Source organism: Schistocerca nitens, chromosome 6 (genome assembly GCF_023898315.1).
Source record: "Schistocerca nitens isolate TAMUIC-IGC-003100 chromosome 6, iqSchNite1.1, whole genome shotgun sequence".
Classification (NCBI taxonomy): domain Eukaryota; kingdom Metazoa; phylum Arthropoda; class Insecta; order Orthoptera; family Acrididae; genus Schistocerca; species Schistocerca nitens.
In genome coordinates, this window is record NC_064619.1 from 17,440,119 (window position 1) to 17,457,463 (window position 17,345).

A 17,345-nucleotide genomic window follows, 5' to 3' on the forward strand; every position below is an offset into this window, starting at 1 on the left:
AAATGTTACTGTAATGATTCTACATCTACATGTGACACTTAGTCATCTGTGTACCATATCTATCTACACTAATAACAAATCTGTAAAATTGTCATGTCAATGTGTTTGAACACACTTTTTCAAAACCACTAGGCAATTTTTAATGGAGTTTTTGCGGGTAACTTAAACATAGCTTGGGGCACCACGTAGGCTTTATTTACATCAAAACCAGATCACAGAGAAAAATATATTACAATCAAAAATTTTCTGCATACTAATATTATAAATGCAAAAGTAACTGCCTGTTAAATTCTCCTGCTGGACTGATTTCCATGAAATTTGATATAAAGATAGCTTAAACCCTGAGAAAGAACACAAGCTACTTTAGAAATTGTGAATTACAAGATACATATTGATTTGAAGAAAATTATGTAAATTAGGAAAAAATATTTACTATTTGAAAAAGCTATTTACTCTCTGACTTTTGATCTTTATCATATTTGTGAAAATGTTTTAATTGTTGATATGTGCTACATTATATAATTTAAAGCAATGAATACAATGCTTATAAAGTCTTCAGTGTGTTTAATCAACACTTCCATACTACTTATTGCAAAATATACATGTTGTATAATGTACAGCAACTTCAATAGCATGATGCATATTCCTGCTCATGTTTCTCTGTATGCACTGCTCACCTGCAACACTGTGTATGATGATGCATCATGTGTTGGGACAGCTTGGAAGGGAGGGGGGAGACAGTGAGGCACACATCATGAGCTATGTTTACCCAAACAGGCAGGTAGATGAGGGCACATACAGTACCTAACTTACTCTCTATCACTCGTAACAAAAACAGCCACCGATAACAGGTGTTGTTGTGGTCATCAGTCCAAAGACTGGTTTGATATAGCCCACCATGCTACGCTACCCTGTGCAAGCCTCTTCATCTCGAAGTAACTCCTGCAACCTACATCCATCTGTATCTGCTTACTATAGTCATCTCTTGGTCTCCTTCTATGATTTTTAAACGCCCCCCCCCCCCCTCCCAAACCAAACCGGTGTTGCCCTGATGCAGGAGAATGTGTACTACCAACTGATCCCTTCTTCTAGTCAGGTTGTACCACAAATTTCTCTTCTCCGAAATTCTATTCAGTACTTCCTCATTAGTTACATGATCTACCCATCTGATCTTCAGCAATCTTTTGTAGCACCACATTTCAAATTCTTCTATTCTCTTCTTGTCTAAACTATTTATCGTCCATGTCTCACTTCCATACATGGCTACACTCCATACAAATACTTTCAGAAGTGACTTCCTGACCCTTAATTTTATACTCAATGTTAACAACTTTCTCTTCTTCAGAAACGCTTTCCTTGCCATAGTCAGTCTACATTTTATATCCTCTCTACTTTGACCATCATCAGTTATTTTGCTCCGAAACAGCAAAACTCCTTCACTACTTTAAGTGTCTCATTTCCTAATCTAGTTCCTACAGTGTCACCTAATTTAATTCAACTGCATTCCATTATCTTCATTTTGCTTTTGTTGATGTTCATATTATATCCTTCTTTCAAGACACTGTCCATTTTGTTTAACTGCTCTTCCAGATCCTTTGCTGTCTCTGACAGAATTACAATGCTATTGGCAAACATCAACATTTTTATTTCTTCTCCATAGATTTTAATTCCTACTCCAAATTTTTCTTTTGTTTTCTTTACTGCTTGCTCAATATACAAACTGAATAACATCAGGGATAGGCTACAACCCTGTCTCACTCCTTTCTCAACCACTTCTTCCCTTCCATGCCCATCAATCTTGTAACTGCCCTCTGGTTTCCGTACAAATTGAAAATAGCCTTTCACTCCCTGTATTTTACCTCTGCTACCTTCATAATTGATAGAGAATATTCCAGTCAACATTGTCAAAAGCTTCCTCTATGTCAACAAATGCTAGAAACGTAGGTTTCCCTTTCCTTAATCTATCTTCTAACATAAGTCATTGGGTCAGGATTGCCTCGCATGTTCCAATATTTCTATGGAATCCAAACTAATCTTCCCTGAGGTTGGCTTTTACCAGTTTTTCCATTCATCTGTAAAGAATTCATGTTAGTATTTTGCAGCCATGACTTAAGCTGATAGTTAAGTTATTTTGACACCAGTCAACACCTCCTTTTTTTGGGATAGAATTACTATATTCTTCTTAAGTCTGAGGGTATTTCACCTGTCTCATACATCTTCCTCACCAGATGGAAGAGTTTTGTCATGGTTGGCTCTCCCAAGGCTGTCAGAATTCTAATGGAATGTTGTCTACTCCCAGGGCCTTGTTTCAACTTAGGTCTTTCAGTAAACTGTCAAATTCTTCACGCGGTATCATATCTCCCATTTCATCTTCATCTAAATCCTCTTCTATTTCTGTAATACTGCCCTCAAGTACACTCCCTTGTACAGACCCTCCATATTCTCCTTCCACCTTTCTGCTATGCCTTCTTTGCTTAGGACTAGTTTTCCATCTGAGCTCTTGATATTCATAGAGGTGGTTCTCTTTTCTCCAAAGGTCTCTCTAATTTTCCTGTATCCGTCTTACCCCTAGTGACATATGCTTGTACATCCTTACCTTTGTCCTCTAGCCATCCCTGCTTAGCCACTTTGCACTTCCTGCTGATCTCATTTTTGAGACCTTTGTGTTTCTTTTCGCCTTCTTCATTTGCTACATTTTTTATATTTTCTCCTTTCATCAATCAAATTCAATATCTCTTCTGTTACCCAAGGACTTCTACTAGCCCTCATCTTTTTACCTGCTTGACCCTCTGCTGCATTGACTATTTCATCTCTCAAAACTACCCATTCCTCTTCTACTGTATTCCTTTCCCCTGTTCTTATCAGTTGTTCCATAATACTCCCTCTGAAACTCTCTAGAACCTCTGATTATTTCAGTTTATCTAAGTCCCATCTCCTTAAATTCCTGCCTTTTTTGCAGTTTCTTCAGTTTTAATCTGCAGTTCATAACCAATAAATTGTGGCGAGAGTCCACATCTGCCCCTGGAAATATCTTACAATCTAAAACCTGGTTCCAAAATGTCTGTCTTACCATGATATAATCAATCTGAAACCTTCCCATGTATCCAGGTCTCTTCCACATATACAGCCTTCTTTCATGATTCTTGAACCAAGTGTTAGCTATGACTAAATTATGCTCCGTGCAAAATTCTACCAGGCAGCTTGCTCTTTCATTCCTTACCCCCCAGTCTATATTCACCTACCACTTTTCCTTCTCTTACTTTTCCTATTATCAAATTCCAGTCCCCCATGACTATTAAATTTTTGTCTCCCTTAACTTTCTGAATAATTTCATTTATCTCATCATACATTTCTTCTATCTCCTCCTCATCTGCGGAGCTAGTTGGCATATAAACTTGAATTACTGTGGTGGGTGTGGGCTTCGTGTCTATTTTGGAACAAACAAGTAGTCTATACTAATAATAAAACTAATGTGCCTGTCTGTCTGTCTAAACACACTAATCTTCAAAACTACTCAATGAATTTTCATGGGGGTTTTCACAGGTAACATGAGCACAGCTTGGAGCAATGTATAGCCTTCATTTCATCAAATTGGATCACAGAACAGAAAATATTGTAATTTAAAGTGTTGAGAAATTAGAAACATCAACCTCTAAGAGGGTGAAGTAAGGAGAGGAACATCCTTCTTTTTTACAACAGAGAACATAAACCATGTTAAAAATTCTTTAATTTGTTGCATGATGCACACATTGTATAACGCATAACTCTTTCCCTAGCAGGATGCATAGGCATGCACTCCTGGCTGTACCCCTCTGCACACACCACTCAGAAGTGCTGCTGTGTCATTTATTGGGTGGGGGGAGTGGAGGGAGTACCACAGGCTATGCTTACCCGAACAGGCAGATACATGCGGGTAGCTGACGTTATTGCACATATAAATGGCTTACCTACTCGACGTCACAAAACTACTGATATATGAGAACAGCTGTGGGTAAAAGGTAGTCTGTTACTAGATGTGGTTTCTCATTCACTAAAACTGATGGTACAATATGAGCCTGTTTCCAGAAGAGTGTACATGAAGTGAATCTGATTTACCCACTTGTTTTATTGTTATTGTTAGTTATTATTGCTTCTTCTGCTTCTTCTTCTTCTTCTTCTTCTTCTTCTTCTTCTTCTTCTTCCCCTTACCATTCTTGTTCGCTTCACTCTTGTAGTTACCTCTTACATATACATAATACAAATGTTTTTAGAGTCACAGTTACTCTCAAATTTCATGGCCACTTTATATAATTTTTAGAATGTTTATTTTATGTTTTGCACAAAAGAGTCTCCATGCAAGAGAAACATAACGAAGAAAACTTCTTACAAACCTTATGTGAACAAACATATGTGAGAAAGCTGTGTTCACTATCAGTTAAAACTGTTAAAGTGCAGTACCGACTAACACATGTAACAACGCATGTGGAAATGCAATCTTTCCATATCACACATTAAGCATATATTGAAGATGTGAGTGGCAGACAGGCACAACAAAAAACTGCTAAACAAGTAAGCTATCGGCCAAAAAGCCGCCTTCTGAATTGGACATCATACAAACACACATTCATGCAAACACAACTCATACACACATGAGCACTGTCTCTGGCTGCCGAGACCAGTTGGCAACTTAACATCTCCTCTATATTGTGGATAGCAATCTATCCTTTTCAAGATATTAGCTACCCCATCTTGGATTTTCTATTTTTTAATATCAAACCTTACTTGTATGTGAGCTACAAAGAAAAGTGGGAGAGAAATTTAGGTGAAAATTAATATGGTACAACAAGAAATACTAAGAAGGTGCTGAAGAAATGTATTGTTGTGATTATTGTTCTTGATAATCATAAACTCACTCACATCAATTGCCTGAACAGCAAAAATTCGTACATCACATATATCAACTCTATAAAATATGACTTACACTAGCATAGGCTCAGGCAATGTGAAATAAGCAATGACTTCAAAAGAGTGGTCATATACTATGAAACTTCTGCATCTTTATAAAGAGAAAGGATGTGTTTACACAACGAATGCAAAGGTAGTCCCATAACCGTATAATAATCTCCTTCTATTTTTTCAATTAAACTTCCTCCCAGACCTTGAATCCCATAGCCTCCAGCTTTATCCCTGAAATTAGGAGGAAAAAATATTAAAGAAATAACACAATTCACATACTTATTTAAAACACTTATCTATTAGATTGAAATATGGTAAGAAAACTACTTTGTAAAAAGAGACAAAGGCCATGAAAGAGCATGATTATGTCAGTTACTCTCAAACCTGTTCCTTTTAATTTTCTCTATCTTTAAGATCCATCCATAAAAAAAATCTTTCCCTTATTCTGAATGCTATAATTAACAGTTCACAATCTCATTAAGTTTATTTACAAGTCATTCACAAAATACCAGGTGGAGGGATGTAGTACAGAACATGGAGGAACAAAATTTTGGTCAGACTCTTTCTTGCCATAGACTCCTGAACAGTTCATTGCTTTTCACCTCAATCTCTCTTTACCTCACTTGCTGCAAAAAGAAAACACTGATAATATAATAATTTCATTTAGCTCAATTGCCTGGTCCAAGTATTTCAATTGGACGCGACTTTGGTGACTTGTGTGTCCCTAACATTCCCCAGCTGTCCGACCAGGGAAAGGAGACCTACAGTTTAACACTGAATCCAAACTAAATGTCATTTCAGGTTACTCCTCACATCAATGAGACATGAAGTCTACACTAAAATAAAGACTGAAAAATCCATGGTTAGACCAAGATTCGATCCCGTGGCCTCTGGGTTTCCAGGCTTATGCGTTACTGCTACACCATCAGGATTGATGTACACTGATTATGAAGAACTGTACAGCAATCACCTACTGCACAAAACTTTTATTTTTCTCCTATTCTTTTTACCTAAGTGTCATTTTCTGTGTATCTACTCTATCAATATTCTGTATTTACACAATTTTTTTTTACTTTGTCAATAGCTGCCATATCAAATATTACATTACACATAAAAAGAAGACATTAATTTTAAAATAGGATTTTAATTTATGATGAACTCAATGTCCAATAAAAGTAAAGTGCTTTACAGGTAATTTTATACTATCAAAATTGAATTGTCATACTGAAAATTATGAATTACTGTGATAATACTGTCTTTCACCCTTCTCTCTCACACTATGCTCTCTCTCTCTCTCTCTCTCTCTCTCTCTCTCTCTCTCTCTCTCACACACACACACACACACACACACACACACACACACACACACAGAGAAAGAGAGAGAGAGAGAGACAGAATGTTGTGCAACAAAACCAAAACTTAGTATTTATGAGTAGTTTTGTGGGCAGATGGTATAGGGGAGTGGGGCAAAGGAATTTTAACAGCTGTGAGGGGGAAGATGTATAGGACAAAGAAAATGTACAACCGTAATAAGAGCTCTCAGTGGTAAAATGCACGTTAGAAGAATTAACAGACTGCAGCTGTTATACATGGGGGGGGGGGGGGCAGTTGGAAAGGGAAGTACAATACCATGACATGGAAGAATGAGGTAAAAAAAAGACAGCAGAAGAAAAAGTAAGTGCAAGAGAGTGGGAAAGCGACACATGACAATTGCGACTAGCAGAACTTTAGGCCATGGGGATGAAAGAATGGAGAATGCGCTAAAAGTATAGTTCCTACCTTTGTAGTTCAGTTCGAAGGATCAGAAGGTGGAGGGAGAGGGGTGTTGTTGTTACCCGTGCATTACTATGCCTCCACCACCACTACTAGCACTAGCAAGGAGCATGCCACACATTTTAGTAGTACGCTGTTCGGCTGCTCCCAGCCACCAAGGTCCAGCATCTCAATTGCCTGCAGCCGATAGCCAGCAGTCCCTGATGGGCATATGTTCTTTATATTGTCATGCACTGGCTCTTGCTGGCAGTCTTGTACATGTCTATAATCTGTGTTATACTACTTATGTTTATGCTATCATGCCATGATGTAATAAACAGTGGATTTCTTATAACTGTTTCTTTTACTGTGTTTTTAATTAGAACAGCAGTGACAATGAGTGCACATTCCTTGTCCCCAACTTCAGTTATTATTTTTTCATGTAACTTCAATCCCCTCTCCACCAGCAACAACTTACTACAGCCACACTGGAAAAATTCGTGGCTACACTGACTGTTCCACCTGCACTGTATCAGGTGCACCCACCAGTATGACGACTGAGCTGAAGACTGGGAAGCTTATAAAAAATGTCTCCACAAAGCACTTCATTACATTTAGGACAATGGATGTAGATACTTGGAAAGCTTTGTTTCTGCCTCACATGCACCAACTATAGTGTCAAGGTACTGGCCACACTTTCTTTTGATGTCACTTGTAGTCTGTTATCTTCTTATCATCGTGAGTGCACACATGTCATTGCTGCTCATGTAGAATTTTACCAGTGCTGCAAGCAGTCAATCAGGGTTTGACAGCACAGCTGCAGGGTTTGAGCTGTAATAGTCACTTTATTACTATACTTCCAAGGAATCCTATGCAGACGCTGTGATTAGAGATGTGATCATCTGCCTAACACCCGATAAGGAAGTTCATCACTGAGCCCTTCAGTGTGAGCATCCATCCTCAGATTAAGTTTTAAACATTACTCAGTCCTTTGCAGTTTCCTGTGGTGCAAAGTACAGGGGGATGTCACCTTCATCAACAATGAACCACATCAATGCACAGAAACAGGCTCACCAAGCAAAGAGGAAGTTGATGTAATTCAAACCATCAAACCTAGCCACAACAGGCAACCCCATCAGCAACAACAGCCACGGCACTGTGCTACAATTCTGTCATACCCGTCTTGCTACATGCAGCATGAGGAAGCAGCATGCTCCAGGTGGTGGGTGTCATGTTACATGCATTAAAAGAAAGGCCACGTTGCTCCAGTTTTTCATGCTCAGTTTTCCTCAGAAAAAAACGGATGTTGACATTCATTCTATTTCATCACTGTCTGCTTCATTCTATTTCATCATTGTCTGCAGGTCAGAGTAATCTCTTTAATAGTGTCTGTCCTGAAGATATAATTGTTATTTCAAGTGGGCACTGGACTTGTGGTTTGGCTCCTCGACTATCAAATATATGCATGGCTGGGCTCCCCACTTTTGGCTCCCATCAAACGCCAATTGGCAAGTTGCAATAAACAGCATATTCCAGTACTTTGTCGATTTAATGCCACCATGACTTACAAATTTGTAATCCATCCTATCACATATTTGGTTGTTAATGATCCTGATACCGAAAATTTATTTGGATTACACACTTTTGTTGCTTTTGAATTTTATTTTACTGACAATGACGATTTTGTATTGGACCGGGTTCACTATCAAGACCCAGATTCATTGTGTAGCGGTTCGCCTACTTTGTTTCTTCATTTGTTGTCCTCGGTGTCAACGTACTGGCTGAAAAATCGGGTGTGGAAGTCAAAAACGGACTACTTTAAATGTTGTAGCCAACAGATGCACAGTTATGTTTCACAGACTTTTACTTTCACTTTTCACAACCCTTCATATAGACATTTAATATGGGCAGTGCACTATTGTTTAATTTTCGATAAGCCTTATTTATAGTTTTCAGGCAAACCTCCACATACTGCTACAATAGTTTACTGTTGAATATCTATGAGCAGTAAAAACATAACCACATAAATCACAGTTCTTTCGGAATAATCAGGTATGTATGAAACAGACACTGTCATTGCTTTAACACATGGTCTATTGGTGTAACAATTATTTTCACTGTTAAGTTGATGCATTGGTGTTGTTCTAACTAACACAGGTTCCTCGTCTGAAACTCTGCTGTGGACTGACTGTCTCATGACCAAAAATCGGGCCCTTATATATCCTCACAATAATAGGTACTGAAACTACACTTTGTTCGAAGTTAAATTTACAGAAATTACAATTAAAACTTAATTACGTCATCATTATATTTAGATTAACACAAGGCCCAACATTGAAGATGATTGAGCAGCTTCGCCAGGTAAAGCTGCCGAAGGATGACACAAGGAAACTAAAGATTTGTGACTGAGTGGAATTTTGTACTGTATGAGAATTTGTGAAACTTTTTACAGCATAAACCATCACAAGGGTTTCTTTTTTGTCTTGCAAGTAGTGCTGCTGAGCTGCATTGAGCATTTTAGACACAAAAGTGATAGGTTGCTCAGAGCCCTCCACATGATGAAGAGCCAGAAATGACCCCACCCCATACTGGGATGCATCCATTGCCAAGACTAAATGTTTACCAGCTGGAAGGCAGTGAGGCAAAGTGAGGAACATAATTTGCTCTCAAGCTGCACAAAGGCACGTTCACAGGGTGGTGGCCACATGAAAGGAACATTTTTACAAAGCAACTGGTGCAGAGGGTGAGGCACAGTGGTATCAGGAAGAAACTAGTGATAGCATGCTATTTTCCAGGGAATATTTGTAGTTCCTGCAAATAGGTCACGTGAGCAAAGCTGTAATGTGACGACATGCTGCTCCAGGGGTCAAACACCCTGCCTGGAAAGTTCATGACCAAAATACACAATAAAGTGTAGAAAAAGTATTGCCTTCATAAGATTACACTTAAGACCTGTGGTTTGCAAGACTATTGACGGCTTCCCCATGAACAGCACCAGGACTGCATCTGCAGTAGCTGTGGACCCAGAGCTTAAAGAAGTGGTGCACATGATACGACACAGATGGCCTGATCATCCTTCGGGCCAGGTGTCCCACCCAAGCATACCGTATTTACTCGAATCTAAGCCGCACTTTTTTTCCGGTTTTTGTAATCCAAAAACCCGCCTGCGGCTTAGAATCGAGTGCAAAGTAAGCGGAAGTTCTGAAAAATGTTGGTAGGTGCCGCCACAACTAACTTCTGCCGTCGAATTATGTAGCGCCACACAGGCATGCTTTGCAGGCACAAAGATACTGGCGACAAAACCTCTGCATCAGTAAAAAAAAAAAAAGTGTAAGACGAGCTTTTTTTCACCACCCCGAGTTTTGACCACTGCATTTTCATACATTATCCAACGAAGTAAATACAAATTCTGTATTGTTCATCTTCGAATGTAGCAGCATTTCAACGTACTACGAAAATCCGACTGGCAAGATTGTTTGGGATGTTTGTCAATATGGCCAAATCTACGTTCTGAATTTTTTCCTACCTGTGACAAGAGATCGTTGCTAATAAGAACTTTTAAGAATTGTGAATCGCATGCAGTATTCTTTTCATCATAAGAATAATACCGTACGAATATAAACTTGTTGCCATGTATTCTTTCGTGTTTGCTGCTATCTCATTTAAATTCTGTCTGCCTAATAAACTACGAAACTAGGGTAAGACAACAGCAAACGCGGAATAATATACATATCATGCCATGTTTACATTCGTATTGTTCTTATGCCTAATAGTGATACAGTCAGAAATGAAGCACGACAATTGACAAGATTTTTAAATCTAAGATGACTAATTTCTGTGCAGAATGTAATGTACTACAGAGGCGTCTGCAAAGATTTTCAACCGGAGAAAAATTTTCGCTAAACTCCGTTGCAAGTCATGCCGCGAGCGGCGACAGGTTGTAAACACTCACTATCAGAATGCGACAAACAATGCATGACACAGTACAGTTATACATTTTCAGCTTAGAGTGACGTAAACATCTATGACAAAGAGATCGACACTTACCAGATCAAAGAAAAATAAGCAATCAATTCAAACCAGACGAAGCACGTGAAAAAGAAATGGTACCCGTACAAATAGGTACGGAGCACCTGATGCATGGTAAAGCTTAACTGCTAAGCTTAAGACTCGAACCAAACTACTGTAGCTGTATAGTCATTCATTCGACCTAAACTGTGTTTCATATTACAGTGGACCAACTTTGTTTCGATTTGGATGTGCGACCTAAAACTTTTCTCTCCCTTGGAATTTCGAGTCTCGAATTTCAGGTGCGACTTAGAATCGGGAAATTTTTTTTCCTTGATTTCGAGTCTCATTTTTCAGGTGTGGCTTAGATTCGAGTGCGGCTTAGATTCGAGTGCGGCTTAGATTCGAGTGCGGCTTAGATTCGAGTGCGGCTTAGATTCGAGTGCGGCTTAGATTCGAGTAAATACGGTAATTTCTATGCTTTCAGTCATAATCTTTTCCTGTTAGGTGGTGTATTCTCTTGTCGACCGAAGGGGGTACTCCCCATATTATGATTCCAGCAATGTTGTGTAGGGGCTAGGGAGATCTCGACCTGTTACATCAAAGTCACTGATGAGCCTCCCACACTAAACAGTTGGCACATCGTCATGTGTTCTGGTCTGGTACTAATCACGAGGTGGAGTGTCTGGTTGTCAACTTCCACAAATAATCAGATCAACAGACAGCACTGTGCTAGTATCCATGCTACCTCAAGAACGAATTCATATCAACTCTGTGGGAGCATTTAGATACTTTTTGTTTGCTGGCTGTAGGTGCCTTTTTCAAGTTTCCTTGTGCTTTTCACTGCCCATCTACCACATAAAATGCAATGGACAAGGCACCATCAGCGATTTTCTGTATTCAAGGTGTAACTAATACAGTGGTTTCGTGGAGAATGGTCATGAATTTTTGGCTCAATCCTTTCAGTATTTTTGTTCACACAATGGCATCTGTCATGTCATGGCACCTCCCTTTCATCTACAATCCAAAGGCAAGGCAGAATGTCTCATGCAGACTTTCAAAATGCAAATACACAAGTACACCACAGAATTTCCAGTGGAAGAGGCCCTTACATTCTTTCTCAGTTCTTACAGAATGACTCCAATCAGGCACAAGAGCCCAGCCAAACTCTTGCTTGGCTGCCAGCTATGGATGCTGCTCCATCTCATGCTGCTGAACAGGCATCCTGCAGAGGTACTGACATCACTGTAGTCTGCACCCAAAACACTGCCCTGGGCCTGAGGGTTCAGAAGACACCAGCATTGGACTCCAGGTATCATCCACAGCCAATGCAGGAACCATGTGTTCATGGTGTGTACAGACAAGTGCCTTGTGGCATGCCACTACAATCAGGTGGGTGCTGATGCCGCCCAGCAGACTGTCGTGCCAGTGCCTCTTCCACCACATTGCTATTCACTGTGGGCACCATGCCGGCTGGACCATCCCCAACCCCAGTCTTACTGTGGTCTCAGGCTACTCCACCAGTGGCGCGGCCCCATATGGATGATGTGGCTCTGCCTCTCAATGCCCCTGCAGTGCCTTCACTCAAGGGGAGGTGCGAGGATGATGCTGGAGCTTCATCGGCACAACTGCAGGCACCTCCTACAGCAATGCAGGTGCCTCCTACACTAATGCAGGTGACGCCTGCACTGACACCAACACATACTCCCCTCCCGTAGGTGCCACCTACTTTACCTCCAGACACCACAGCTCCCCTGCTCACAACACCTAATGATGAGCCTGATATCAACATGACCCCTGCCTACAGGGTCACTTACTCTCCTGCAGGTGGAGGCGGGGGGTGTGCATGTCTGTGTTCATGTTGCTTACACCCCTACTCACTCGTTTGCATGGACCAGGAACTGTTCATGCTCAGGACAACCACTTCATACACTAAGAATGTGTCAATCACCAGTGCATCGTGGAGGAGAAGACATCTGGTGGTCTTCCTCCGCCCAAGGAAAGAGGTGTGTATAGCCTGGACATTACTATACCTCTGCCACTGTATCATGGCGCATTTCACACGTTTGAGTAGTGTGCTGTTCAGCTGCTCCTGGCTCCCACCAAAGGCTGGTGACTGTGATCCAGTACCATGATCGTTGGTAGCCGATAGTGAGCGGTCCTTGGTGGGCAAATGCTCTTTATATTGTCATGTACCGGCTCTGGCCGGCAGTCTTGTACATGTTTCTAAACTGTATTATACTACTTACCTTCATGCTGTCATATAGTGACCTAATAAACAGTGGATTTCTTATAACCATGTCTTTTATTATGCTCAGAGTTAGACCAGGGGCAGGAGTTAAGACCCGAGTGATACTAGTGATAGGGGAAAATGGCCAGTGGCTGGGTCAAAGTGGCCATGATTTGTGGATGGCAGGAAAGAAATATAGAAAGAAATCTGATTTTTGACTAGCTGTCTTGTAAAGACTCTGAAAAGGATATCAACATATTTGATAACTCCTATTTCTCATTGCAGATGCAGCACCCACAGATGCCAAGGCTGTAGGGGATGGATTTCTAAATATGGAATAGGTGACAGTTGTCAAAATGGAGGTACTGTTCATGGGTAGAGCTTTTGATAAGGACAAAAATGTTCATGGAGCCACTTTCATCTATTCTATTACCAAAATGTACAGACGAAAGAAGTATCATATTCTTTTTCTTTTTTTGGCACATACAAGATGACTGTCAAACCCTTATGATATCTAAACTACCATTTATTTCATGCTGCTTCACACTCATAAATTCAGGAGGAAGTTCAGGTTTATTTTTATGAACAGTTCCAATCAAGTTGAGTTTCTTCTTCCTTTCTTAGACATTTGCATCCCCTGCCGCCTGCTTCATTTGCTGAATTTTTATATTTTCTCCTTTCATCAATTACATTCAACAATATCTACGGATTTTTACAGTGCTTTGTCTTTTTTAGTTGGAAATTAACAGTGTGAATATCTCCTAATCGAGCAGTCATATTCAACTAACATTTCAATGATTTACGTAGATGTTCTGGTTGTGATGATGATGAAGCAATTCTTTAGCCAAGCTGCAACTAGTAAACTGCTGTTGTATTATCGTTAGTCCCCTCAGTTGTCTTCCTCAGGCAAATTGCCACATATTTCAGTGAGTTTGAAACTTTGTATGGCTTATCTGGCTGTTTTCCAATGTAGATTTCCATGGCAAGGGCATACCAGGATTTGGCATCAAAGAGCATTAGACTTTTCAGCCCATACTTCAATGGTTTGTTTGATTTATACTGGTGAAAACTACACTGTCAGAGGAAAGTAACTAACCTTTCATCCACTGTAGTAGATTCGGACACTATATAGTTCTTGTTACATTTTGTCTCTAACAGTTCAAGTATTTACTCAATAGGTGAAAGTTTATCTACTTACCTTCTCTCTTGACAGCTTTGAATGTCAACAAACCATATGTATCTGAACAAGCACAGGAACCAGTACTCATCATAGTGTGAAATCTCTCCATTCTTAAACCACACATGTCCCACAGGTAATTTAGATTCATATTTCATCATCATCATCATCATCATCATCATCATTTCCAGAGCAATATCAAAGGCCTGATCAAGTTTTTGTTGTGTTTGATGCAGCTGTCCATGCTACTCTATCCTGTGCAAGCTTCTTCATCTCCAAGTAACTACTGCACTCGACTCTACGTCCTCCTGAATATGCTTAGTGTCTTCATCTCTTGGTCTTCCTCTATGATTTTTATTCTCCATGCTACCCTCCAATATTAAATTGGTGACCCCTTGATGCCTCAGAGCATGTCCTACCAACTGATCCCTTCTTCTAGTCAAGTTGTGCTACAAATTCCTCTTCTCTTCAGTTCTATTCATTTCCTCCTCATTAGTTATGTGATCTACCCATCTAATCTTAAGCATTTTTCTGTAGCGCCACAATTTGAAAGCTTATATTCTCTTCTTGTCTCTTAATGTCCATGTTTCATAGCCATACATGACTACACTCCATGCAAATACTTTCAGAAAAGACTTCCTGACACTTCGATCTATACTCAATGTTAAATTTGTTCTTCAGAAACGGTTTTCTTGCCATTGCCAGTCAACATTTTATATCCTCTCTACTTCAATCATCATCAGTTATTTTGCTCCCAAATAGCAAAACTCATCTATTACTTTAAGTGTGTCATTTCCTAATTTAATTCCCTCAGCATCACCTGATTTAATTAGACTACATTCCACTTGCTTTTGTTGGTTTTCATCTTATATCCTCCTTTCAAAACACTGTCCATTTCATTCAACTGCTCTTCCAGATCCTTTGCTGTCTCTGACAGAGTTACAATGTCTTCAGCAAACCTCAAAGTTTTTACTTCTTCCCCGTGGATTTTAATTCCTACTCCAAAGTTTTATTTTGTTTCCTTTACTGCTTGCTCAATATATACAGTGAATAACATCAGGGATAGGCTACAGCCCTGTCTCACTCCCTTCCCAACTACTGCTTCCCTTTTATGCCTCTCGACTCTTATACCTGCCATTTGGTTTCTGTACAAATTGTAAATTGCCTTTGCTCCCCATATGTGACACCTGCCACCTTCAGAATTTGAAAGAAAGTATTCCAGTCAACATTGTCAAAAGCTTTCTCTAAGTCTACAAATGCTAGAAATGTAGGTTTGCCTTTCCTTACCTGTCTTCTGAGATAAGTCCTGAGTAAGTAAAGCAGCAAGAGCCTCATATTAGTACAGCCACACATTTTTTTCGAACATACATTCATCAAAAAACAAAATGTAGATCTGTAAGATCAATTTCACACATCTGGGTAAACCTCTCGCACCTGACAAGTGGATAACAGTATTCTGAAGTTGTGTCCTTACATTTCTTGGTGGAGAGTCCATTGTAGGTAGTGGGGGCAGGTGTGGGAATTACAAGGATAAATAATCACTCACACTCCCGTCACTTACTATTAACACTTTAATTCTCGCAGTGTATACACAACGCGTTTAGCGTAGAGCTCGTACTACAGAGAACTGATCTGGCAAAGATACAGTTGTTCTTGCTGTGGTAGGGCAGCAATATTATTGGGGGGTGTATGATGATGATTGGTTTGTGGGGTGCTCAACTGCACGGTCTCAACTTTTACACAGTCCAATTTTTTTACCCAATCCAATCTAGCCACTGTCACGAATGATGATGATGATAAAATGATGAGTACAACACAAATACGCAGTCCCTAGGCAGAGAAAATCCCCAACCCAGCCGGGAATGGAACACGGGACCCCGTGATCGAGAGGCATCAATGCTCGCCACTAGACATTGGGGGTGGGGGAGGGGGGCACGGGTTAGAGCCAGCAGTTCTACGTCCCCACACCTTCATCCATTTCATTGATTTTTCTTTTCCCAATAGAAATTGTTATCCTCAAGAATTATTTCATGCTCATCACCATTCACCTCTATATCAGTTACATGTTCCAATTTTTCAAATCATGGGATGATTCTGAAACTGATTTACAATACATTTTTTCTGCTTCACCTTCTTCAAGTAATCTCTGTATTCATCTTTCATTTTCCTCATATGTGCACACATGTAGATTGAGTTGTTACCATACAGTGAGAGAAAGCAAACAACAATAGGTTCATGTAACATAACATGAAATGTGAGAACAATGAAACAGGTGTAAAATTTTAAAAACTTACAATTGGTATTATTTTGATTTTTGTTACAATAGAACAGGAATGGAGTGTCCCGAACACCCCAGTGTATGTTTTTGGCAACTCAACAAGAATGATAACTGAAATTTAGTGTCTTCTAATGTTGTTACTTACATAACTGTTAGATAGAAACCAGCTGGCAGGAGTTTTAGAGAATTTTGAAAATATAAACTAATAATACAAGTAGCTTTTAATGTGTGGGGTGCCCACAGCACCATATGACAGCACTTAACAGTTAAGGGGGAGAAGATAATGAAAATTTTTGTCTGTGTAGTTACATGAGCTGTTACTTATGTCTATGCTTCACTCATCAAGGTGACTGGTTGCTTAATTTTTGTTTATTGAAAATCATTAAGTATGTACTTACATTGGCTCTCCTGTTTTTACGTAGCCACTGATAATCTCAGGTGTAAGTTGGCCAAAGTAAACTTTGGTGCTTTCACAAAACTTCACAACTTTCTCGTTTTTGACTAGAATTATTCCTGTGTACACAGTGTGTGGTCTTCCACTAAGCCTACAAATAGAAAAATAGTCTATATGACAAGGACTCAAATGAAATAATTTGTAATGAGAAAACAAAAATAACTAGTGAAGATGTTTGTTGTTATTTTTATCTTCCCATTTTTGAAAGTTAAATGCTAGTCTTCATTATCCTCTAAGCTGTAGGAGTTGTTTGGTTTTCAAATTATTATTTCAATTATTCTAATCACAATCTCATTTCATTTATTCCTACTTATTCTGGAAGATCATTCAACATACTTGTATTAATGTTTTACTAAATTCCTTCTACCATTCATGTAAGTTCTTTTCATTCAGTAACAATTATTATGAAGATATTTCTTGTGCATCACCTTCACTTTGTATCCCTGTATCATATACCAAATATACAAATTATTTGCAGATGTGATCTAAAGGTTGAAACGAAAACTGAGCA

General features: G+C 39.4%; 1 protein-coding gene across 5 annotated transcripts in view; it reads right to left on the reverse strand.

Moving 5' to 3' along the window:
- Window positions 1-4,829: 4,829 nt before the first annotated feature.
- Window positions 4,830-17,345, reverse strand: part of LOC126262549 (dTTP/UTP pyrophosphatase) — a 113,129-nt gene continuing 100,613 nt past the window's right edge. For all 5 annotated transcript variants that reach the window (XM_049959234.1, XM_049959235.1, XM_049959236.1 and 2 more), the window contains exons 4-5: window positions 16,779-16,925; window positions 4,830-5,166 (exon numbers count right to left, since the gene is read on the reverse strand). In XM_049959234.1, the coding sequence (XP_049815191.1) occupies window positions 5,019-5,166; window positions 16,779-16,925 (295 nt within the window). In that variant the 3' untranslated portion in view covers window positions 4,830-5,018. The remainder of the gene's footprint in view (window positions 5,167-16,778; window positions 16,926-17,345) is intronic.